Source organism: Blennius ocellaris (assembly GCF_963422515.1).
Source record: "Blennius ocellaris genome assembly, chromosome: 12".
Lineage (NCBI taxonomy): Eukaryota > Metazoa > Chordata > Actinopteri > Blenniiformes > Blenniidae > Blennius > Blennius ocellaris.
In genome coordinates this window covers 29,006,679-29,031,641 of record NC_137661.1, presented here as the reverse complement: position 1 = coordinate 29,031,641, position 24,963 = coordinate 29,006,679, and the positions used below count along the sequence as shown (strand labels likewise).

Here is a 24,963-nt window from a genome sequence, read left to right as displayed (position 1 = left end):
CGCCTGGGAATACGCTGATAAGGGCATGAATAGCAAACAAGAGTCAGAGAAAGTGGTGTGTCTGCAGCGTTTGTATGAGACTCTGGTTCTTGTCCTTCAGACTGGAGTGAGAAGATCAGATCCTGAAGCATGTGTCCCTCTATCTAGTCTCTCGTCTCCGTCTCTGCTGCCGTCATGCTCAGCATGCTGCTGCACTCGTCTGCATGTGAGAGTCCAGCAGGGACCAGGTCTCAGCTGTTTCCTCCAGGGACCAGATCTGAGCTGTTTCCTCAGGGACCAGATCTGAGCTGTTTCCTCAGGGACCAGATCTGAGCTGTTTCCCTCAGGGACCAGATCCTGAGCTGTTTCCTCAGGGACCAGATCTGAGCTGTTTCCTCAGGGACCAGATCTGAGCTGTTTCCTCCAGGGACCAGATCTGAGCTGTTTCCTCAGGGACCAGATCTGAGCCGTTTCCTCCAGGGACCAGATCTGAGCTGTTTCCTCCAGGGACCAGATCTGAGCTGTTTCCTCAGGGACCAGATCTGAGCTGTTTCCTCAGGGACCAGATCTGAGGTGTTTCCTCCAGGGACCAGATCTGATCTCATCAGACTGGCCGCCGCCTCCAGAGCTGTGGGGGTCAGGGTTAGGGGTTAGGGTTAGGGGTTTAGGGTTAGGGGGGGTCAGGGTTAGGGGTTAGGGTTAGGGGTTAGGGTTAGGGGTTAGGGGTTAGGGTTAGGGGTTAGGGTTAGGGGGGGTTAGGGTTAGGGTTAGGGGTTAGGGTTAGGGGGGGTCAGGGTTAGGGGTTAGGGTTAGGGGTTAGGGTTAGGGGTTAGGGGTTAGGGGGGTTAGGGTTAGGGGGGGTTAGGGGGGGTTAGGGTTAGGGGGGGTTGACGGTGGCTCCTCTGAGTAACAGAATTACTGGTAGTTAGTGTGACTGAGGACTGGTTGATGAGACAGTGAAGCATTGAGACAAGCAGGGTTCTGTTGACGGTTCCACTTCACGCTGCCAAACATGTCGGCCATCGCCGCCTGATTGTAGAACCGCCTTCTCTCTAGTCGACCATCTGACCCTACCCCTTCCTCTAGTTGACCGTCTGACCCTACCCCTTCCTCTAGTTGACCGTCTGACCCTACCCCTTCCTCTAGTCGATGTCTGACCCTACACCTTCCTCTAGTCGACCGTCTGACCCTACCCCTTTCTCTAGTCGACTGTCTGACCCTACCCCTTCCTCTAGTCGACCATCTGACCCTACCCCTTCCTCTAGTCGATGTCTGACCCTACCCCTTCCTCTAGTTGACCGTCTGACCCTACCCCTTTCTCTAGTCGACTGTCTGACCCTACCCCTTCCTCTAGTCGACTGTCTGACCCTACCCCTTCCTCTAGTCGATGTCTGACCCTACCCCTTCCTCTAGTCGACCATCTGACCCTACCCCTTCCTCTAGTCGATGTCTGACCCTACCCCTTCCTCTAGTCGACCGTCTGACCCTACACCTTCCTCTAGTCGACCGTCTGACCCTACCCCTTCTTCTAGTCGACCGTCTGACCCTACCCCTTCCTCTAGTTGACCGTCTGACCCTACCCCTTCCTCTAGTTGACCGTCTGACCCTACCCCTTCCTCTAGTCGACCGTCTGACCCTACCCTTCCTCTAGTTGACCATCTGACCCTACCCCTTCCTCTAGTCGATGTCTGACCCTACCCCTTCCTCTAGTCGACTGTCTGACCCTACACCTTCCTCTAGGTCGACCGTCTGACCCTACCCCTTCTTCTAGTCGACCGTCTGACCCTACCCCTTCCTCTAGTTGACCGTCTGACCCTACCCCTTCCTCTAGTCGACCGTCTGACCCTACCCCTTCCTCTAGTCGACCGTCTGACCCTACCCCTTCTTCTAGTCGACCGTCTGACCCTACCCCTTCTTCTAGTCGACCGTCTGACCCTACCCCTTCCTCTAGTTGACCATCTGACCCTACCCCTTCCTCTAGTCGATGTCTGACCCTACCCCTTCCTCTAGTCGATGTCTGACCCTACCCCTTCCTCTGACCATCTGACCCTACCCCTTCCTCTAGTCGATGTCTGACCCTACCCCTTCCTCTAGTCGACCGTCTGACCCTACCCCTTCCTCTAGTCGATGTCTGACCCCCTACTCCTTCCTCTAGTCGATGTCTGACCCTACCCCTTCCTCTAGTCGATGTCTGACCCTACCCCTCTGAACCAGCTGTTTCTGCTTGCAGGAGTACAAAGTGTCCAGCTTTGAGCAGCGCCTCATCAGTGAGATCGAGTTCCGTCTGGAGCGCTCTCCGGTGGAGGAGTCGGACGACGACGTGCAGCACGACGAGGACTCGGCGGGCCAGGGGGCGGCGCCGGCCTTCCACCACAAGCTCAAACACTACAAAGTCTTCGAGGGCATGCCGGTCACCTTCTCCTGCAAGGTCACCGGAGACCCGCAGCCAAAGGTGAGGGAGTGCAGAACGCCACCACGCCAGGAGATAAGCTCCGTGTCCTTCTGAAGGCTGGCTGCTGATGTGTGAAGCTGACGGTGGAAGGTGGAGGTTCTGTACATGTGTGTGTGTGGAGATAAGGAGAGAACCAGGAAGGCTGTTGATGATGCGGTGATGACAGGCCTGGCCATGGAAACAGATGAACAGAGAGAGTAGCAAGAGGCTCCAGGAAACAACCAGACGTATGTTGAAATAGTGGATCCAATAAGTGGGACTTTCTCCCCGCAGGTCTACTGGTTCAAAGACGGGAAGCAGATCTCCAAGAGGAGCGAGCACTACCGGATCAGCCGGGACCCTGATGAACCTGCTCCCTGCACACGGCCGCAGCCTCGCTGGACGACGACGGGAACTACACCGTCTTAGCAGGAAACCCGAGGTGAGCTCAAGGGCACGTCGGCGCACAAATGAGCCAGGGGCCAGAAACAAAATGTTCCAACACTCATTTTGATTTCCTCCTGTCATTCTGACTGCTGCTTGTGGCTTGCCCCCCCCCCCCCCCCCCCCCCCCACAGGGCAGGGTGAGCTGCACCGGCAGGATGATGGTCCAGGCCGTGAACCAGCGAGGCCGGAGCCAGCGCTCTGCTCCTGGTCACCTGCGCAGGTGAGGCTCCAGCAGCTCTGTGTTTTACTGGCCTAACCCGAACTAACCTAACCTGAACCCTAGCCTAACCTAACTCTAACCTAACCCTTACTGGCCTAGCCCTAACCCTAACCCTAACATGGAGGAGGCTTATGTTTAACCTAACCCTAACCCTAACCTAAAACAGTTAGTTGAAATCGCCCAGAGGACCTCCGATGGCAGGTCCCAGAAGATAAAAAGCACCTGTGAGCCGTTATTGAGACGCATCGTCCTGATCAGATGACATGTTTGGAGTCAGGAGGACAGACGGTGTCTCACTGTCTTTGGCTGGGGGGTGAAGTCCCCGTCCCCCCCACCAATGATAAAAGACAAAGAGGCTGAACAAGCCCTTTGTCTGGATGCCTTTACTTGAACACAGTTGCTCCGTGACGAGAAAAATACAATTCTGAGTTTACAGTTTCTTTCTATCCCAACTTCTTTCGCTGCTCCATCATCTTGTTTCCTCCGTCCAGTTCTTTTCTGCATCTCTGCTTCTATTGTTGCAAAGCACTGAGGGCACGTCGGACACAAACCTTTGTATTTCTGTCACCAGGCCGAGGTCTCGGTCCAGAGACAGTGGCGACGACAACGAAAACATCCAAGAGCGTCACTTCCGCCCACATTTCCTGCAGGCGCCCGGCGACCTCATCGTCCAGGAGGGCCGGCTCTGCCGCATGGACTGCAAGGTAAACACTCTGCAACCACAGCTGCTGCCTCACGCTGCAGGAGTGCAGGAGGGTCAGGAGGGTCAGGAGGTGGAAGAGGATCAGCTGACTCCAGAAGCCCCCCGGCTCCTCCAGACAAACACAGACACACTAAACAGATGTTGGCGGCGCCACAACAGCTGCAGCTCCTTTACTGCAGCCCAAACAAGCACAAGCTGCAGAAACTCAGTTTGAACTGTGGAGCGTGAAGGAACCTTCACACCTCTTGGTTTTAACCGCCTGCAGGTGAGCGGCCTGCCAACTCCTGACCTCATCTGGCAGCTGGACGGACAGACCATCCGCCCTGACTCCGCCCACAAGATGCTGGTGAGGGAGAACGGCGTGCACTCGCTGGTCATCGAGCCGGTCACCAGCCGGGACGCCGGGATCTACACCTGCATCGCCAGCAACCGAGCCGGACAGAACTCCTTCAACCTGGAACTCATCGTTGCAGGTAAGCAGACGGGACTCACTGAGGCCTGGAGTCACCTGGAGTCACCTGGAGTCACCTGACGTCACCTGACAGTCACCTGACAGTCACATGACAGGCACCTGGAGTCACCTGACGTCACCTGACAGTCACATGACAGTCACATGACAGGCACCTGACAGTCACATGACAGTCACCTGGAGTCACATGACAGTCACCTGACAGTCACCTGAAGTCACATGACAGGCACATGACAGTCACCCGGAGTCACCTGACAGTCACATGACAGGCACCTGACAGTCACCTGACAGTCACATGACAGTCACCTGGAGTCACATGACAGGCACCTGACAGTCACCTGGAGTCACCTGACAGGCACATGACAGTCACCTGACAGTCACCTGACAGTCACATGACAGGCACCTGACAGTCACCTGGAGTCACCTGACAGTCCCATGACAGTAACCTGACAGTCACATGACAGGCACCTGACAGTCACCTGGAGTCACCTGACAGTCACATGACAGTCACCTGACTCACCTGAGTCACCTGACTCGCCGTCTCCTGCAGCCAAAGAGATACACAAGGCCCCTTCGTTTGTGGAGAAGCTGCAGAACACCAGCGTTGCCGAGGGTCACCCGGTGCGACTGGAGTGCCGGGTCACCGCGGTGCCGTACCCACAGATCTTCTGGAAGAGGGAGAACGAGTCCTTCACTCACAATACGGACAGAATCAGGTACAAAAACAAAAACGGAACCACCAAAACACTCGATCTGTATTCTTCAACATGTTGATGCTTGTTCCCAGCATGCACCAGGACAACTGTGGTTACCTGTGCATGATCATCCAGCCGGCCATGAAGGAAGACGCCGGCTGGTACACCGTGTCGGCCAAGAACGACGCCGGCATCGTCTCCAGCACGGCGCGGCTCGACGTCCTCGGTAACTTTCAACACTTCAACACTCGCAGCTCAAGATCTTGTTTCATCGCCGCAGTAAAGCAGAGATTCACTATATTTCTTTATTACTGGTAGAAACACTTTGAACACTGTGTGTCGCACTTCTTCATTTAAAACCTTTCAAATGTGCTCATGACTGCCGCCTGCTGGACAGAGCTGGAATAGCCTCAATGTAAAACCTTCAAATACGATTCTTTGACGATTGTCTGAGAAGAAGAGACAGATGAAAAACAATCCCAGATCAGAAGTGTCTCCTGAGACAAGTGTCTCCTGTCTGTCCTCAGCTCAATGGCAGCAGCCAAACGTCCCCAAACCCAAGAAGGTCCGTCCGTCCACCAGCCGCTACGCTGCGCTGACGGAGCGAGGGCTGGACGTGAAGGCGGCCTTCTTCCCCGACTCCAGCCCACTGCCCCCTGGTGGCCTGGTGGAGAGTGACGACCTGTAGAGACGAGGGGGGGGGGGGGGGGGGGCTGCCCTGGACTCCAGCGGCTCCAGAGACCCGGCTGAGACCTGGTCCACCTCCACTGAACTGCACAGAGACGGACGGCTGATGGTGCAACCGTGATCTCTGTTAGTTTTCTGCAGAACGTTTCTTTCTACAGAACGTTTCCCCGAGTTTTGGTTCAATCAAGTGACATCAGGAAGAACATCTGGACGATAATAGACTGATGATAAAGTGGTACGACTGTCAGGGTAAAACTTAAACTCTCACTATACATGTTGAGGCGGCGCCTGAAAACACCGACTGCTAGTTTCTCCTCCAGCAAGCCTGGAACATGAACGGTAAACAATAAAGCTTTATGGACGTTTTAACAGCAGGATTGTGAAGGACAGTATCAGACGGTGGTCTCAGGACCCTGCAGTCAGACCGTGGTCTCAGGACCCTGCAGGACCCTGCAGGACCCTGCAGTCAGACCGTGGTCTCAGGACCCTGCAGGACCCTGCAGGACCCTGCAGTCAGACCGTGGTCTCAGGACCCTGCAGGACCCTGCAGGACCCTGCAGTCAGACCGTGGTCTCAGGACCCTGCAGGACCCTGCAGTCAGACCGTGGTCTCAGGACCCTGCAGGACCCTGCAGGACCCTGCAGTCAGACGGGCGCCGCCTGAAGCACTTTGTCAAGAGGAAGTGAGGAAAGACATGAAGAGTTTCTGTGGTGAAGGAGTGAAGGATGGGATTAGCAGGTCGGCGTTACGGTGAAGTGGTAAATCTAGTCAAACAAACCTTTAGTCATTTTGCTGATTCTTTCTTTAGCGGTTTCTTTTCTATTGGTGTGAATTGAGACGTGACGAGACGAAGCCTTCAGCGTTCGTCAGTTTATTTTTGTATGAAAAAAGACTGTTTGCTTTCTTGACAATCTCGACATAAATTATACTGCAACCTTCTGTTCACTGATGAAAACAATCCTGTCTGTATTATGAAGTTTTATAAATGTATTTACTGCCTTAAATCACTTGATGCAAACACTCGTATGGTGCCACAGTACTTTTACAAGGATGTATAGATGCACAACAGTTTTCTTCCATTATTAAGGGGTTAGTAAACTAACATGACAAACAAAAACATATTTATAATGGATGTTTCTGTAAAAGGTGGACGTCTTGTGTTGTTCTCTGCCTGTATGTGGATTATTGTTCTCTGCTATCATTTGAGGTTATGAACGTTAATAAAGTCAGACTCTTCAGACTGAGAAGTTTTTACAGACTGACGGCTTCCAGGAGGAACATGAGACCTCGTGATGGAGGATCTCTGCTGCTCGTCACTTTGAAGTGACGCAGTCGTTTGAGTCACAAAGAAGAAAGATGAAAGACGATTTTCACTCTAATAGTTGAATTAACTCAGTGAGACGATCGTCTGCAGCCTCAAACATTCCCAGAGCTAAAAATACCCCCACCTCTAATTCCATCCAGCTGCAGCCCCCCCCTGGGGGGCCGGTGGTGGGGGATGCCGGGGCAGCAGCGTGCCGGCCGTGCGGCGGCCGGGACTGAAACAAAACATGTTCCAGGGTTACAGTCGGCGGCAGCGTTGTGTTTTACAGGAGGAGCTCGGGGGGGGGGGGGGGGTCTGGGCCGGGCCAGACACTCTGGAGTCGGCCATGTTGGTCACGACCGCCGGCTGCAGGCATCAGGTGACGCTGCTGCTCCAGACAGTGACTCAGCAGAAAGTCACCCACCAGATGTTTGGTGCTTTTCTTCGACTCCGTTTGTCAACGACACGACGTGTCTGATAAAAACCTGCACTTATTCACTCGTGTGTCGCAGGAATGAACAGACAGAAACATCACGTCTCACAAGCGTCGCCTTTATTGAGGCTCCAGAGAAACGGTGGCGTCCAAACATCTGGATTTCATCCAGACGGTCGTCAATCCAGAGTCCAGAAGCTGCTTCCTCTTCAACTGAACGCAGAAGTAGAGAATCCTGCCTGCAGCCTGCCTGACCCCCCCCTACATGACCAACTGTGACTCCCCCTACATGACCAGCTGCAGGCCTGACCCCCCCTACATGACCAACTGTGACTCCCCCTACATGACCAGCTGCAGGCCTGACCCCCCCTACATGACCAGCTGTGCCCCCCCCCCCCCCCTACATGACCAACTGCAGGCCTCCATCCACCACCAGCACCTGCCCCGTCACGTACGACGCCTCCAGGAGGAAAAGTGCCGCCAGGCTCACGTCCTCCGGCTCCCCGAAGCGTCCCAGAGGGATGCAGCGCCCCCCGCCTGCCTCCTGCAGCGCTGCAGTCATGTGTGTGTGGATGAAGCCTGGAGCCAGCAGGTTGACTCTGACGCTGCGTGACGCCACTTCCTTAGCAAGGCAGCGGGTGAAGCCCTCCAGACCGGCCTTGCAGGCGCCATACACACTCTGGCCGGGGTTCCCCTTGAGGCCCACCACGGAGCCTGACATGTTAAGAAAAGTGTAAAAGTGCCAGATTTGTAGTGACAAAGTTTGACCTTGAATCAACAAATACCTTTATATGTTTCTCACCACCAGTCAGTGGTCATGAGGAACATGAGGAACATGAGGAACATGAGGAACATGAGGAACAGCGCCACCTAGTGGCCCCAGAGAGGCGGTGCAGCAGAGCGTCTGTACCTATATTGAGGATGGACGCGCCCTGGACGTGCAGCATGCTGCGCAGCGCCGCCCTGCTGGTCAACATGGAGCCCAGCAGGTTGGTGTGAAGAAGATTCATCATGTCCTCCTGCTTCGTCCGGAGCAGCAAGGAGTCCCTGAGGACGAGAGACACAGTCAATGTCTTATAGATATATAGACAGAGAGAGGGGAGAAACGCGTTACTGAAACTTGTGCAGAGCCTCGCCTGTTGATTCCTGCAGCGTTTACAAGGTAAGTGATGTTTCCACAGGTTCTGTTTATGTCCTGGAAGGTTTTCTGGACGTCCTGCTCTCTGGAGACGTCGCAGCTAAAAGACACATGATCGCCTGAGGAGGACAAACGGGGACACTCACTTGTTCATGTCTGCATGTGGGACAGAAGAAGAGCTTCCTCTGACGCCTTCCAGCAGAACAGGACGTCACTGTGAAACCACCAGGGGCTTTTCATTTCGTGAACGTGTGCGTCGGTACGACGCCGCCTTACCTCCGTGGAGAGAGTCCACAGTGGCCCGGGCGGCGTCTCCGTCCCTGGACAGGACGGCCACCCTGCAGCCCCTCTGGGCCAGCAGCCGGGCCACGGCCCCCCCGATGCCCCTGGAGCCGCCGCTCACCACCGCCAGCCTGGACATGGCCTGACGACACTGCTGCACCATCACCTGCTCCACCTGCCGCTCCACCTGCTGCTCCACCTGCCTCTCAACGTCAGCCTCCTGCAGCACAACTGGGCCAAAGCAGGCATTTTCTTTTGTTTTGCTGTGGTAATAAAGGAGAATGTCTCGTATTGCACTGAGGTGAAATTAGGCATAAACCGATGAATACTTGTGTTTCATGACAAATTGTAAACAGACAATCTATCTATCTATCTATCTATCTATCTATCTATCTATCTATCTATCTATCTATCTATCTATCTATCTATCTATCTATCTATCTGTCTATCTGTCTGTCTGTCTGTCTGTCTGTCTGTCTGTCTGTCTGTCTGTCTGTCTGTGGCGGCCGTACGCTATCTTGTTTTACCGTCAAGGCGATAATAAAAGCGCAGTTAAAATCAGGTGCGGCTCACTTGACGGCAGTGTCTGTAGCGGCCGTACGCGATCTTGTTTTACCGTAAAGGCATTAATAAAAGCGCAGTTAAAATCACTTGACGGCAGCAGCGAACAGCTCAAGTCTTCCGTTGTTTACTTTCGTCTCATAACTATGAACGTTCGCTGACGTCACTGGACACGAACATCAGATTTACCTGCAGGTGAGGTTCAAACGTCACGCGCTGTCTTCCCTTGTTCTGGACTGAAGCTGTAAACGTGTTTAAAGGAGGAGGAAAGGGGGATGAGCGGAGGAGTGGAGGCTTGACGGCGCCGCCATATTTGTTTTCGTTGACGACGCGACGCGCGCGACGCGCCTGCAGGAGGCGCTGTGGACGCGCTGCGCGGGCACGTTACAGGACGACACTGTGTTTGTCAGGCTTCGCTGAACGTCAACAACGTTTTTATAAACAAATGTGTCCGTTTGCTATTATTATTGTGATGAAGATGAAGATGATGATGATGATGAGGGTCAGTCTACTGCTGTAGGATGAAGAAATCATTTTTTAATTGTTGTCATGACTTATCCTCTCTGCTGGATGTGTCATTGTTCACTACCAGGACACACACACACACACACACACACACACACACACACACACACACACACACCATGAGATTTATTGCCAAGAAGATAGAAATAAATCCCCAAATCAAACTTTAGTCTTCTGAGACTGAACAATAACCAATAAATAAAAACACAGCAGGTGTTTGTAAACATGCGACGCGTCGATAAAGCTTCATTAAGTCGTCGTCGAATGAAACGACGAGATCAAAGAGACGGTTCGTGATTCTTAGTGAAAAACTGCTCATGACAAGTTTGTTTGTTTGTTTGTTTGTTCACCCCGACAGCAACACGACATTAATGACCACAGACTGACCCCAAACACTTTGATTAGAAGTGTGTGTGTGTGTGTGTGTGTGTGTGTGTGTGTGTGTGTGTGTGTGTGTGACGTAACAAAGAGCAGCCCAGGACGTCGTCAGGAGGAAAAAGCAAGGAGGCCGTGGAAATGTATGGAAACCTTTAGTTTTTATTGTTATAGAGATTTTCTTTACAAAATGTGCGATTCCCTCAAATACTTCAAAACATTTTTCACATAATAGACTTGTGCCAAATAGGTTGATTTCAGTTTCACCATTTTTCGACATAAAAACAAAGTAACTAGAAAAAACAACAGAAAACCCAAAATAAATCAAGTAAGTCGCCTCGGCTGTAGAAAATCTGTTCAGGTTCTTTTGTTCCCAGAAACGAAAGGAGAGTAAAAATGATGAGAAACGCTTCATCTGAAACTGTGCAGCCGACGCATGAAACATGATGAGGAGTCAGTACGGTTAGTGTGTGTGTGTGTGTGTGTGTGTGTGTGTGTGTGTGTGTGTGTGTGTGTGTGTGTGTGTGTGTGTGTGTGTGTGTGTGTGTTAAAGGCTTTCCAGTGAAATGAAGACACTGCAGGGTTTCCAGCCCGAGGTCGGTGTGGTGGTTGCCAAGACAACTGAGTGACATCAGGTTTAATCTGATCAGAAAGGCGAGACAGAAACAAACAACAACAACAACAACAACAACAAGGCCCTAACAGTGATTTGTACCATCTTTTCCCTCCAAACTCCACATTTTCAAACAACTACAGACATTTTCCAGCAGTCAGTCACAGACGTCCCTTCAGGGACCAAGAAGAAGAAGCAGGAGTCCAGCAGAGACCAGGTCTTCCTCCTCCTGGTTCAGACCTCCAGACCACATGACCAGTGAGACGTCACCTGCTCTGTGTGTGTGTGTGTGTGGGGGGGGGGGGGGGGGGGTTTAAGGCAAATAAAACAATGTGTAAATCATTTAAAAAACCTTTCTCTTAATTAGATTGGCCAATAAAGTCCAGAATGTTTTAAAGGAAGGCAGCAGGTTTAACATGAAGTTTGTGGTTCGACAGTGAAATAAAGACAAACAACAAAGAATCATAACATTAAATAAACATGTTCTTATCAAAACAAACAAACAAACAAAAACCCTCCAGCTGCATCTCTGATCCCGTTCGTTTCCTCTGACGTGGAGTTTGAAGTCGTCTTCAGATTTAACATCGGAGGTCTTCAACCAGACGTTTCTACTGGAGTTGATCTTCAGTGTTTCTGAACGTCTCACTACGTCAAACTAACTGATCTGAGACAAGCTTCAACAATCACCTGTGCTCTTTGTCATTTTCACACAAACGTGACGGTCAAATGATTTTCACTGTTCCTAAATGATTTATCGTCTCATGTCTGCAGAGTTATTTAATTTAAGATCCACAGCTTCCAGGAAAAGTTCCACCGACAAGAAAGTGTTGGAAACGTTTTGTTTTGCTTGAGATAAGAATTCCCCCTAAACTCACTAAGTCTCTTTGTTCATATTTAACAATGAAAACTACGACCAAATGTCCTCCGACCTCCAGGAAACGTTCAGAATTCAAGTCAGTTCAACTAAACAACACAAACCAAAACCATTTCCAAACGGAGAGGAAATAAAAAACAAGGTTCAAAGTGATCCAGTTCCATAAAAACGAGATTCAATAGAAACACAGGAAGCAGCCGAGCTGCGGTCGTTCTGCTTCAGCCAGTCGTTCTCTGCTTCAGCCAGTCGTTCTGCTTCAGCCAGTCGTTCTGCTTCAGCCAGTCGTTCTGCTTCAGCCAGTCGTTCTCTGCTTCAGCCAGTCCTTCTGTGCTTCAGCCAGTCGTTCTCTGCTTCAGCCAGTCGTTCTCTGCTTCAGCCAGTCGTTCTCTGCTTCAGCCAGTCGTTCTCTGCTTCAGCCAGTCGTTCTCTGCTTCAGCCAGTCCTTCTGTGCTTCAGCCAGTCGTTCTCTGCTTCAGCCAGTCGTTCTCTGCTTCAGCCAGTCGTTCTCTGCTTCAGCCAGTCGTTCTCTGCTTCAGCCAGTCGTTCTCTGCTTCAGCCAGTCGTTCTCTGCTTCAGCCAGTCGTTCTCTGCTTCAGCCAGTCGTTCTCTGCTTCAGCCAGTCGTTCTGCTTCAGCCAGTCGTTCTCTGCTTCAGCCAGTCGTTCTCTGCTTCAGCCAGTCGTTCTCTGCTTCAGCCAGTCGTTCTCTGCTTCAGCCAGTCCTTCTGCTTCAGCCACACGGCTTTATTGCCACAAGTCACATTAGGAATGAGTTGAAGCAGGTGAGCAGCAGGGGGCCTGATGGAGGTAAAGACGCTCTGACGCCACGTCGCTGCTTCAGAGCCAGAAGGTACAAGATCAGCAATATCTGACTGCAACGTTTACAATGGAGTGTGTGAGAGTGTGTGTGTTCTTCTTTTCAGATGAACAATGTTCTTCTGCATGGCGTCGCTCTTTGCAGACAAGCCTTTGATCTCTGCAGGCAAGCCTTTGATCTCTGCAGGAACAGCCCTTCAAAGAGCCGCGCAGCAGAGAAGAAGTGGAGGAACCTGGGAACACTTCGATGTTTCCTCCTTGCAGCCAGAAGAGCCCAGATGTGGGGAAGAAACAGAGGAAGAACAACTTCCTGTTGTGAGCCGGTTCACCACGGCGACTCAGAGGAAAGTCCCAGTGTGAACCAGGGACTAAGGCTGGAACTGGACCGGACCTTCGTCCCAGTGTGAACCAGGGACTAAGGCTGGAACTGGACCGGACCTTCGTCCCAGTGTGAACCAGGGACTAAGGCTGGAACTGGACCGGACCTTCGTCCCAGTGTGAACCAGGGACTAAGGCTGGAACTGGACCGGACCTTCGTCCCAGTGTGAACCAGGGACTAAGGCTGGAACTGGACCGGACCTTCATGTGGCACTGGGAAGCTCAGGCATGAAATAAGTTAAGATACTGATATGAACAGCTCATACTGGTTTGAGGACGACGCGTATTTGTGTCCTTATGTACAATAAAGTGAGGAACAGTACAAGGCACACATCAACAGCTGAAGTATAACAAAGATATAAATAATCAACAAAAACAAAAGGTCATGAGTCGTGTGCTCTCTCCTCTCTCCTCTGTGCTTTCACTGATAAACGGCTCATCACATCTCACATGCTGCTGTTTCTGGTTGGCCCCGCCCCCTAGGAGCACTGGCGGGTTGGCCCCGCCCCCTAGGAGTGCCGGGTGGGTTGGCTCCGCCCCCTAGGAGTGCCGGTTGGGTTGGCTCCGGCCCCAAGGAGTGCTGGCGGGTTGGCCCCGCCCCCTAGGAGTAGCGGCAGGTTGGCCCCGCCCCCTAGGAGTGGCGGTGGGCGTGGTTTTGTCCGGCGGGGCGGCGGCGGTATCAGAGGCTGTCCACGAAGCTGCCGGGGAACAGGCCGGTCCGGCCGTTCCTCTGCAGCGTCCCTTTGAACCAGCCGTCCTCACGCTTCCTGTGGACGAACACGATGTCGCCCTCCTTCAGCTCCAGCTCCGCCTCACTCTGGGGGGGGTAGGACACCACCACCCGGTACCTGCAGGGAAGCACCGTGTTCAGCACCGAGGAGCACCGGGGACCCGGACAGGAAGTGGAGAGGCTGCAGACGTACCTCTCACAGATGATGGGCCGTGCGTCGTGCTGCTGAGGCAGCAGGGAGGAGCAGGGCTGGCGAGGGGGCGGAGCTATGGGAGCACATCCATCCAGGGGACCGCTCCTCCGATGGGAGGAGTCTGGGCCGGAGGAGGAAGACGCTGCAGCGGGATCGGGCTCCAGGCCGCTGACGGAGCTGGAGGGAGACGGGGCGTCGGGGCCCACGGCGCCGTGGAGCAGCTCTCCCGCTGCAGCCTGCTCCGCCTCCAGGGTGGGCGAGGAGGGCGGGGAGGGGCGGGGCTTCTTCTTGTTGGAGGACAGCAGCTTCAGCAGGCTCTTCTTTTCTCTCTGCAGCAGTGAAGCATCAGTCACTTGAACTGCAACGGCTTCAGTAGAATCAGGAGCAAGAGACAGAACAACAACAAGCCGTCCTCCTGCTACTAGATTATTATAGAATAATCCTCCTGCTACTAGATTATTATTATAGAATAATCCTCCTGCTACTAGATTATTATTATAGAATAATCCTCCTGCTACTAGATTATTATTATAGAATAATCCTCCTGCTACTAGATTATTATTATAGAATAATCCTCCTGCTACTAGATTATTATTATAGAATAATCCTCCTGCTACTAGATTATTATTATAGAATAATCCTCCTGCTACTAGAATATTATAGAATAATCCTCCTGCTACTAGATTATTATTATAGAATAATCCTCCTGCTACTAGATTATTATTATAGAATAATCCTCCTGCTACTAGATTATTATAGAATAATCCTCCTGCTACTAGAATATTATAGAATAATCCTCCTGCTACTAGAATATTATTATAGAATAATCCTCCTGCTACTAGAATATTATAGAATAATCCTCCTGCTACTAGAATATTATAGAATAATCCTCCTGCTACTAGATTATTATTATATAATAATCCTCCTGCTACTAGATTATTATAGAATAATCCTCCTGCTACTAGAATATTATAGAATAATCCTCCTGCTACTAGATTATTATTATAGAATAATCCTCCTGCTACTAGAATATTATAGAATAATCCTCCTGCTACTAGATTATTATAGAATAATCCTCCTGCTACTAGATTATTATTATAGAATAATCCTCCTGCTACTAGATTATTATTATAGAATAATCCTCCTGCTACTAGATTATTATTATAGAATAATCCTCCTGCTACTAGATTATTATTATAGAATAATCCTCCTGCTACTAGATTATTATTATAGAATAATCCTCCTGCTACTAGATTATTATTATAGAATAATCCTCCTGCTACTAGATTATTATTATATAATAATCCTCCTGCTACTAGATTATTATAGAATAATCCTCCTGCTACTAGAATATTATAGAATAATCCTCCTGCTACTAGATTATTATTATAGAATAATCCTCCTGCTACTAGAATATTATAGAATAATCCTCCTGCTACTAGATTATTATAGAATAATCCTCCTGCTACTAGATTATTATTATAGAATAATCCTCCTGCTACTAGATTATTATTATAGAATAATCCTCCTGCTACTAGATTATTATTATAGAATAATCCTCCTGCTACTAGAATATTATTATAGAATAATCCTCCTGCTACTAGAATATTATAGAATAATCCTCCTGCTACTAGATTATTATAGAATAATCCTCCTGCTACTAGATTATTATTATAGAATAATCCTCCTGCTACTAGATTATTATTATAGAATAATCCTCCTGCTACTAGATTATTATTATAGAATAATCCTCCTGCTACTAGATTATTATTATAGAATAATCCTCCTGCTACTAGATTATTATTATAGAATAATCCTCCTGCTACTAGAATATTATAGAATAATCCTCCTGCTACTAGATTATTATTATAGAATAATCCTCCTGCTACTAGATTATTATTATAGAATAATCCTCCTGCTACTAGATTATTATTATAGAATAATCCTCCTGCTACTAGAATATTATAGAATAATCCTCCTGCTACTAGATTATTATTATAGAATAATCCTCCTGCTACTAGATTATTATTATAGAATAATCCTCCTGCTACTAGAATATTATAGAATAATCCTCCTGCTACTAGATTATTATTATAGAATAATCCTCCTGCTACTAGATTATTATTATAGAATAATCCTCCTGCTACTAGATTATTATTATAGAATAATCCTCCTGCTACTAGATTATTATTATAGAATAATCCTCCTGCTACTAGAATATTATAGAATAATCCTCCTGCTACTAGAATATTATTATAGAATAATCCTCCTGCTACTAGAATATTATAGAATAATCCTCCTGCTACTAGAATATTATAGAATAATCCTCCTGCTACTAGATTATTATTATATAATAATCCTCCTGCTACTAGATTATTATAGAATAATCCTCCTGCTACTAGAATATTATAGAATAATCCTCCTGCTACTAGATTATTATTATAGAATAATCCTCCTGCTACTAGAATATTATAGAATAATCCTCCTGCTACTAGATTATTATAGAATAATCCTCCTGCTACTAGATTATTATTATAGAATAATCCTCCTGCTACTAGATTATTATTATAGAATAATCCTCCTGCTACTAGATTATTATTATAGAATAATCCTCCTGCTACTAGATTATTATTATAGAATAATCCTCCTGCTACTAGAATATTATAGAATAATCCTCCTGCTACTAGATTATTATTATAGAATAATCCTCCTGCTACTAGATTATTATTATAGAATAATCCTCCTGCTACTAGATTATTATTATAGAATAATCCTCCTGCTACTAGAATATTATAGAATAATCCTCCTGCTACTAGATTATTATTATAGAATAATCCTCCTGCTACTAGATTATTATTATAGAATAATCCTCCTGCTACTAGAATATTATAGAATAATCCTCCTGCTACTAGATTATTATTATAGAATAATCCTCCTGCTACTAGATTATTATTATAGAATAATCCTCCTGCTACTAGATTATTATTATAGAATAATCCTCCTGCTACTAGAATATTATAGAATAATCCTCCTGCTACTAGAATATTATTATAGAATAATCCTCCTGCTACTAGAATATTATTATAGAATAATCCTCCTGCTACTAGAATATTATTATAGAATAATCCTCCTGCTACTAGAATATTATAGAATAATCCTCCTGCTACTAGATTATTATTATAGAATAATCCTCCTGCTACTAGAATATTATTATAGAATAATCCTCCTGCTACTAGAATATTATTATAGAATAATCCTCCTGCTACTAGAATATTATTATAGAATAATCCTCCTGCTACTAGATTATTATTATAGAATAATCCTCCTGCTACTAGAATATTATTATAGAATAATCCTCCTGCTACTAGATTATTATTATAGAATAATCCTCCTGCTACTAGATTATTATTATAGAATAATCCTCCTGCTACTAGAATATTATAGAATAATCCTCCTGCTACTAGAATATTATAGAATAATCCTCCTGCTACTAGAATATTATAGAATAATCCTCCTGCTACTAGAATATTATAGAATAATCCTCCTGCTACTAGAATATTATTATAGAATAATCCTCCTGCTACTAGATTATTATTATAGAATAATCCTCCTGCTACTAGATTATTATTATAGAATAATCCTCCTGCTACTAGAATATTATAGAATAATCCTCCTGCTACTAGATTATTATTATAGAATAATCCTCCTGCTACTAGATTATTATTATAGAATAATCCTCCTGCTACTAGATTATTATTATAGAATAATCCTCCTGCTACTAGAATATTATTATAGAATAATCCTCCTGCTACTAGAATATTATAGAATAATCCTCCTGCTACTAGAATATTATTATAGAATAATCCTCCTGCTACTAGATTATTATTATAGAATAATCCTCCTGCTACTAGAATATTATAGAATAATCCTCCTGCTACTAGAATATTATTATAGAACAATAATATTTATTTATAATATTATCCTCCTGAGGGAGGAAGGAAGACGGAATCACAGCAACATAGATCAGAAGCCGGTAAAAATTAAAATGTCCCCCCTACTTTGGCGTCTTTGTCCAGCCGGCAGGCGAGAGCGGCGTTGTTCCCCCCCCCGGCCAGAAGGGGGCCGGGCCTCAGAGCGTCGCCCTCCAGAGACGCAGCGCTGACGTTGGGTGGAGTCAGGGAGGCGGCGGCGCAGCCCAGGGCCCCCCCGGCCCGGGTGCAGCCCTGCGCCCCCCCGGGGGGCTGCGGGCCCACGGCCAGGTGGGGGGCGAAGGTTCCGGGCGGCGCCGTCTGGATGGGCGTCACCGCCGCCGCGGGCCTGTCCTGGCTGTGACACGCCGCTGCAGACGCAACAACAACACTGGGTCAGTTGAAGCCCCGCCCCCTGTGCAGAGACGCGGCGGCGGCCGGACGTACCCGTCCTGGCGGCGTGGCGAGCCTGGTTCACCGTCATCTGGGCGCCGAGGTGCAGCGGCACTTTTGGCTGCTGCCCGGTGGCCGTTTGAGCCGAGGCCACCGCGGCGGCAGGTTGGCAGTTGGCGGGAACGGCGCCGGAGCAGACGAGGGCTTTGTTGAAGTCGGGCCCCGGGACCACGGCCCCCGGGGGACCAGACGGCGGGCTGACCACCGTGACGCCCCTCCCAGACTGGCTGCACAGGGTCAGGGGCCCCTTGGGCTGGCTGCTGGACGCCGTCCTGCCGAGGAGAGGGGGGGAGCCAGGAGAGGGAGGAGCCACGAGAGGGGAGGAGCCAATAGGGGAGGAGCCAGGAGAGGGATGGGCCATGAGAGGGGAGGAGTCAAAAGAGGGAGTGGCCAAGATAGGTGAGGGGCCGAGAGAGGAGACCAAGAGAGAGGGAGGAGCCACGAGAGGGGAGGAGCCAGGAGAGGGGAGGAGTCAATTTAGGGGAGGAGTCAAGAGAGGGAGTGGCCAAGAGAGGGGAGGGGCCGAGAGAGGAGACCAAGAGAGGGGAGGAGCCACGAGAGGGGAGGAGTCAATTTAGGGGAGGAGTCAAGAGAGGGAGTGGCCAAGAGAGGGGAGGGGCCGAGAGAGGAGACCAAGAGAGGGGAGGAGCCACGAGAGGGGAGGAGTCAATTTAGGGGAGGAGTCAAGAGAGGGAGTGGCCAAGAGAGGGGAGGGGCCGAGAGAGGAGACCAAGAGAGGGGGTGGCCAAGAGAGGGAGGAGTCAAGAGAGGGAGGAGTCAAGAGAGGCTGTCATCATCATCATCCAGTCCCAGAAAAGTGAAGGAGCCATTCCGGAGGCGGAGCCGTTCAGGAGGCGGAGCCCAGAGAGGACAGGTGAAAGGGGACGGACTGTGGACTCACCTGCTGACGGGACTCATGTAGTTCCCCGGGAAGACGCCGATCTTGCCGGTGTGCATGGAGGTGCCCTTGAACCAGCCGTCCTGGCAGCGCTCCAGCACCAGGAACATCTGGCCCTTCCTCAGCTCCAGCTCGTCGTCCTTGCGGGGGGCGTAGGGGAACATGGCCACGTAGCTGCTCACAGCAGAGGGAGGACACGTTTCAGAAAGGCCAACAGGAAAGCAGCTGACATTCCACATGGGTTCATTCGTTGGACTTCAGCCTGCGGCCCGGTGCTCCAGCAGACATGTGACCTCTGAGAAGACCAGAGGGGGGGATTGGGGGGGGGGGGGGGGGGGCTTTGGGGGGCTCCACACAGACGAGGACTTCCTCCCGCCGATCAAAGCCTTTGTGACGTTTGGCTGCACAGTGAAGCAGCGTGGGACTGTTGTTGTAACTCACACTGTGGGTCTTTGTCTCCCACTCTGGTCGCTGATGCTGGGGGAGGGCCTCTGTCCTGCAGCCAGGGAGAACGCTGCCCCGGAGCACTGGGGGGGAGGAGGGGGTGGTGGCGGGAGAGCATCCTGTACAGGGGGGGAGGAGGGACACCGTCACTGGTCGGAAGGCGTTACGCAACAGGAAACTGTTTATGAGGAAAAGAGGATGAGGTTTTTCCCTCAGGTTCGTCGATACTAGAGAGAGAGTACCCCCCCCCCCCCCCGCAGTGGACAATCCCTGGTTCTGCTTGCTTGTCTGTTGCTAGGCGACCACAGAGCAGGGTGTTACATCCATTGCAGTATTTAATTAGAGCAAATCGACGACAGATCAGCCGTCAAACCAAGCAGCTTCATCTGGACTGCTGCTTTTCCCTGCTTCAACATCTGCAGGCTCAGAAGACGCCCAGGGCTTTGTCTTGAAGGGAAATGATCACATCTGTACGCTGGTACAATGATGACATCACTGAGGCTCCCAGCTCGTGATGTCACCAAACAACAAACACACTTATTGGAACTGTGGAAAACTCAAACCAGGTCTTGCTGCGTGGAAAACTGAAGGACAGGCCTCCGCCTCCACCTCCACCTCCGCCTCCACCTCCACCTCCGTCTCCACCTCCACCTCCACCTCCACCTCCAGTGAGGAGCACAGTAATGGTTTCCATGACACCCGGGGCAGCAGGGTGGTGCTCAGACACCACCCTGCTGCCCCGACGTCTCTTGGTTTGACGCTCAAACACTGAAAATTAGTTTCCTGCAGGCGAGAAGAATGATCTGTTCTAAACATCATGGAGGGACACACACACACACACACACACACACACACACACACACACACACACACACACACACACACACACACACACACACACACACACACACACACACACACACACACACACACACACACACACACACACACACACACACCTGTTTTCAGTCTGCTGACATAAAATGAATAATAAAGTACATAACTACCAGAACCCTCCCTGACCAGGTTAGAAAGCTGCTGACTGGAGGACCTGGAGGACCTGGAGGACCTGGAGGACCTGGAGGACCCCCTCATGTGAGGCCCGTCACGTCTCACTGTGTGGTTGTGAAGTACTGTAATAAGTGTAATAACTGTAATACACCTGAAGCCGTGTGGTTCACGACGCCCTGCAGACCGACTCACATTCTGCACAGCGACTGATTTGATGCACACACGTTCCACCTTTACATTCCTGTGATGCATAATTCTACCATGTCGGCGTGACGTTAGGCATTAATACGGCTTAGTGCCAAAACTGCCTTCAGACAGAAGCCGTACGTTAAGAAGCAGATGGCTGTTCCAGTGGAGAGAATAGAAGTCGTGCAGTGCAGATGTACAGTTACTAGGTTTAATTCAAGCAACGTTGTAGAAACACATGCAATTGTTCTCCATCACACACAAGAGGACTCAGTGTCATTCAAGTGTTTCTGTTCATGGTGAACATGAAGTGACTCCAGAGAAATGGGCTGCATGATGACGCTGATGTTTGTTCGATACGAGAACAGGAAAGAAGTAAAGCAGATAAACACCCTTTTCTTCACAACGACATACTTTTATGCTCCAAAACAGCTGGAGCTCTTTTGCTACTGAAAATCAGGACTTGTGTAAAATCCCAGTTGTAATGGATGTTTGGTTAAAGCCCCAGCTTGTGAACATTTCCTCCTTCACTCACCACAGCGACAGACGTGTAGCTGGTCTCCGGGGGAAACGTGAAGACGGTGGCCGTGGTGACGGGGCTGCTCGGGGGGGGGGTCACGATCAGTCCAGATGTGCAAATATGTACCTGCAATACAAGAGAACCTGTAAAGATGTTTGATGCAGCAAACAATCAGCTCCTGATAACATGAAGCACCTCCATGGTGTTTCACTAGCAGAGACACATGAGGCCTTGTTTCCATGGTAACAGTCGCCATGTTGGACCTCAGAGAGCAGGTGACCTCAGAAAGGCTTTTCATTGGACACAGAGACGGTGTCCTGGTAACAAGGCCGTCCTGTTGGACACAATGTCCCCTGTAACTGGTCCAGACCGGACCGCCTCCTGAGGGGTTCTCCAGAACCGGCAGAACGAGGAGCCTCATCCAGAATCTAGAACATGAAACTAGAGCCTTCATGCCTCCTCCTCATCACTCTCTCTGTTTGTCCCCAGACAGAGTCCTGGTCTCGTGGTCTCCCCTCCAGGATGTGGACCAGGACACCTGCAGAGCTGTCATTTATTCATTTATCTTAATGAGACAGAACTCTGTCCACCAAACACAGCGTTGGTCCCGTTGTCCCAGTGAAGCGTCTCTTTACCAGAGAAGACGTCTTTGTTTGACCTTCCAGTGTGAAAAGAGCTCCTGATTGAAGTGTGGATATATACGTGGAAATACTTCTTTGGTGATACACAAATCATATTTACATGAAAAGGCTTCAGGATCTACTGTCTCACGGAGGAGGACAGACACTCACTGTGGACCAAAGCTTCATGCCTGAGCTTAATGGAGGGTTTTAGAGCGTCACTGTGGAAAGCCTGCGCTAAGCAGACAGCACGGAAAGTAAAGTACGTTAAGGAGAGAAAGACTCACAAAGAGGGAGGCGTAATAAAACAGATTAGTTACAATCCCCCAATGAGACATGAGTGGAAATCCCAAACTGCCAGTATTGAACAAATAAGCAGCCCAGAAAGACAAACCTCTTCAAAACCTTCTATGCCGTGAAGGTGATAAAAAGCTGTTGTGATGAAGATCATGAAGACTGAGACTCGTCTCCAATCAGAAGTACTAATGAAGATCATGAAGACTGAGACTCGTCTCCAATCAGAAGTACTGATGAAGATCATGAAGACTGAGACTCGTCTCCAATCAGAAGTACTGATGAAGATCATGAAGACTGAGACTCGTCTCCAATCAGAAGTACTGGATCATTTCTTCTGCCAAATCTTGTTGATCTTCAACAAAACATTTAGGACTTTTCAAAAGGTTTCTTATCGTCGTGTGACACAGTGAATGTCGAGCATCGACTCAAACCTCCACCTCAAGTGGCGAGCAACCTCCACCCTGCTGCAACCTCCACCCCGCCGCGGCCTCCACCCTGCTGCAACCTCCACCCCGCCGCGGCCTCCACCCCGCTGCAGCCTCCACCCCGCTGCAACCTCCACCCCGCTGCAACCTCCACCCCGCTGCAACCTCCACCCCGCTGCAGGCCTCCACCCCGCTGCAACCTCCACCCCGCTGCAACCTCCACCCCGCTGCAATCTCCACCCCGCTGCAACCTCCACCCCGCTGCAGCCTCCACCCCGCTGCAACCTCCACCCCGCTGCAACCTCCACCCCGCTGCAACCTCCACCCCGCTGCAACCTCCACCCCGCTGCAGGCCTCCACCCCGCTGCAGCCTCCACCCCGCTGCAGCCTCCACCCCGCTGCAGCCTCCACCCCGCTGCAGCCTCCACCCCGCTGCAACCTCCACCCCGCTGCAATCTCCACCCCGCTGCAGGCCTCCACCCCGCTGCAACCTCCACCCCGCTGCAACCTCCACCCCGCTGCAGCCTCCACCCCGCTGCAGCCTCCACCCCGCTGCAGCCTCCACCCCGCTGCAACCTCCACCCCGCTGCAACCTCCACCCCGCTGCAACCTCCACCCCGCTGCAGGCCTCCACCCCGCTGCAGCCTCCACCCCGCTGCAGCCTCCACCCCGCTGCAACCTCCACCCCGCTGCAACCTCCACCCCGCTGCAACCTCCACCCCGCTGCAGGCCTCCACCCCGCTGCAGCCTCCACCCCGCTGCAGCCTCCACCCCGCTGCAGCCTCCACCCCGCTGCAACCTCCACCCCGCTGCAACCTCCACCCCGCTGCAGGCCTCCACCCCGCTGCAGGCCTCCACCCTGACAGGCCTCCACCCCGCTGCAGCCTCCACCCCGCTGCAACCTCCACCCCGCTGCAACCTCCACCCCGCTGCAGGCCTCCACCCTGACAGGCCTCCACCCAGCCACTTTACAAGCGGGGGGGCGTTCTGCTTGTATCCAGAATGTTTGTTGGAGGACAATAATGTGGAGTTCAGCCAGAAATCGACCTTCAGGTTTTCAAGAAGCGTCTAAATGCAAAGCTCCTTTCTTGTACCTGCTGCTACAAACTGAGTTGTTGAATCTCTTCTCAATCAGTGGAACAGTTCCAGCCTGTTCCTCCAATGGGGGTTCTACTGTGAGTGGACCCTGGTGTTAATGGAACCCCCAGTTCCCCAGCAGGCCCCGCCCCCCCTCTTACCTGTGAAGGTGCGCTGCAGGACAGACCCCCACTCATCTCACTGATGCGAGCCGCTGCCGTGGGGTTGCTGGAGCTGATGAGGACGGGGCCGCTGATCTCCATGGAGTGGCGCTGGGGGGGGGGGGCCAGCATGGGTTTGTGGGACATGGTGAGGGAGGTGAAGGAATGTCGTTTCTTGCTGTTCTTCTTCTCCCCGGCCCGCTGGGCGCCGTTGCTCTGGGGCCCCGAGGAGGCCCCCGAGGAGGCCCCCTCCCCACCGTCTGCACCGGGGTCTGACGGCTTGTCCAACTCTATAAGCTGCCGGGCCGCCGAGTTGAACTGTGGGGGGGGGGGGGCATTAAAATGATCATGAAAACTGTCACTCTCTATAAAACAACTCTGCCTTTCTGTCACAAGTGTTGACATAGAAAGCGTCTCAATGGTGTCCCATTGATCCGTCCCATGTGTCCTTGGTGGAGGACACGTCTTCCTGGACCTACTCATCCTCAAAGCCTGTTCTGATGGAACGTTGGTGCTCCAAATGCAGCAAGTCCTCCAAACACAGGCCACCTGCAGAGCCGCAGGGCCGCAGGGCCGCAGGGCCGCAGCTCCTCCCCGTCATGTGACCACAGCTTGTCTGACTCACCTGCCGAGTCTCAGCCAGCTGTGACTCTGCTTCTGGAGGCCAGAACCCCGACACGCCTCCTGGTAATGAGCGGCTGCCTGAGCTCCTCCTCTGAAGACCGACGCTCCACCCAGGCTGCTGCTCCACCCACCCTCCTGCTCCACCCACCATTGGTGACACTGACTTTAGAAAAGCAAATCCACATTTTCTTACCTCCACATACGAGATGGGGAAAATCCCGATCTTGTCTCCCAGCATTCCCTCGGCCCAGTTCTCGTCCACCCTGCGGATCACCGTCAGGACGTCGTCCTGGAGCACAGCGGACCAAGTGGAATTAACAACAGTGTCGTCTTCCTGGAGGGACAAGCTCACCAGGAGTAATGAGATGAGGACAACGTTTGATTAAATGGGACGAGCCCTGGGGGGGGGAGGGGGGAGAGGGGAGGGGG

General features: G+C 50.8%; 3 protein-coding genes across 4 annotated transcripts in view; 1 reads left to right on the top strand and 2 right to left on the bottom strand.

Annotated features, from left to right (window-relative positions):
• The window catches only part of palld (palladin, cytoskeletal associated protein), a 13,318-nt gene extending 6,449 nt beyond the window's left edge, over window positions 1-6,869 (top strand). Inside the window, 10 exon segments of the mRNA XM_080506379.1 lie at window positions 2,194-2,431; window positions 2,705-2,774; window positions 2,777-2,848; window positions 2,851-2,852; window positions 2,989-3,077; window positions 3,649-3,781; window positions 4,046-4,253; window positions 4,800-4,965; window positions 5,037-5,170; window positions 5,472-6,869. Of these exon segments, the coding sequence (XP_080362505.1) occupies window positions 2,194-2,431; window positions 2,705-2,774; window positions 2,777-2,848; window positions 2,851-2,852; window positions 2,989-3,077; window positions 3,649-3,781; window positions 4,046-4,253; window positions 4,800-4,965; window positions 5,037-5,170; window positions 5,472-5,632 (1,273 nt within the window). The 3' untranslated portion in view covers window positions 5,633-6,869.
• Window positions 6,870-7,767: 898 nt separating this feature from the next.
• Window positions 7,768-9,660, bottom strand: cbr4 (carbonyl reductase 4; the record flags this gene model as incomplete). Its single annotated transcript, XM_080505983.1, has 5 exons — window positions 9,538-9,660; window positions 8,782-9,018; window positions 8,504-8,624; window positions 8,278-8,414; window positions 7,768-8,081 (listed from the first exon to the last, which is right to left on the bottom strand). The coding sequence occupies exons 2-5, from the start codon at window positions 8,948-8,950 to the stop codon at window positions 7,768-7,770; spliced, it is 741 nt and encodes a 246-aa protein (XP_080362109.1). The 5' UTR covers window positions 8,951-9,018; window positions 9,538-9,660.
• A 2,512-nt stretch (window positions 9,661-12,172) lies between these two features.
• sh3rf1 (SH3 domain containing ring finger 1) overlaps window positions 12,173-24,963 on the bottom strand; it is a 35,886-nt gene continuing 23,095 nt past the window's right edge. For both annotated transcript variants that reach the window (XM_080505962.1, XM_080505963.1), the window contains exons 4-12: window positions 24,728-24,823; window positions 23,911-24,228; window positions 21,346-21,456; window positions 19,611-19,732; window positions 19,173-19,343; window positions 18,266-18,543; window positions 17,909-18,189; window positions 13,851-14,179; window positions 12,173-13,775 (exon numbers count right to left, since the gene is read on the bottom strand). In XM_080505962.1, coding sequence (XP_080362088.1) covers window positions 13,607-13,775; window positions 13,851-14,179; window positions 17,909-18,189; window positions 18,266-18,543; window positions 19,173-19,343; window positions 19,611-19,732; window positions 21,346-21,456; window positions 23,911-24,228; window positions 24,728-24,823 — 1,875 coding nt within the window. In that variant the 3' untranslated portion in view covers window positions 12,173-13,606. The remainder of the gene's footprint in view (window positions 13,776-13,850; window positions 14,180-17,908; window positions 18,190-18,265; window positions 18,544-19,172; window positions 19,344-19,610; window positions 19,733-21,345; window positions 21,457-23,910; window positions 24,229-24,727; window positions 24,824-24,963) is intronic.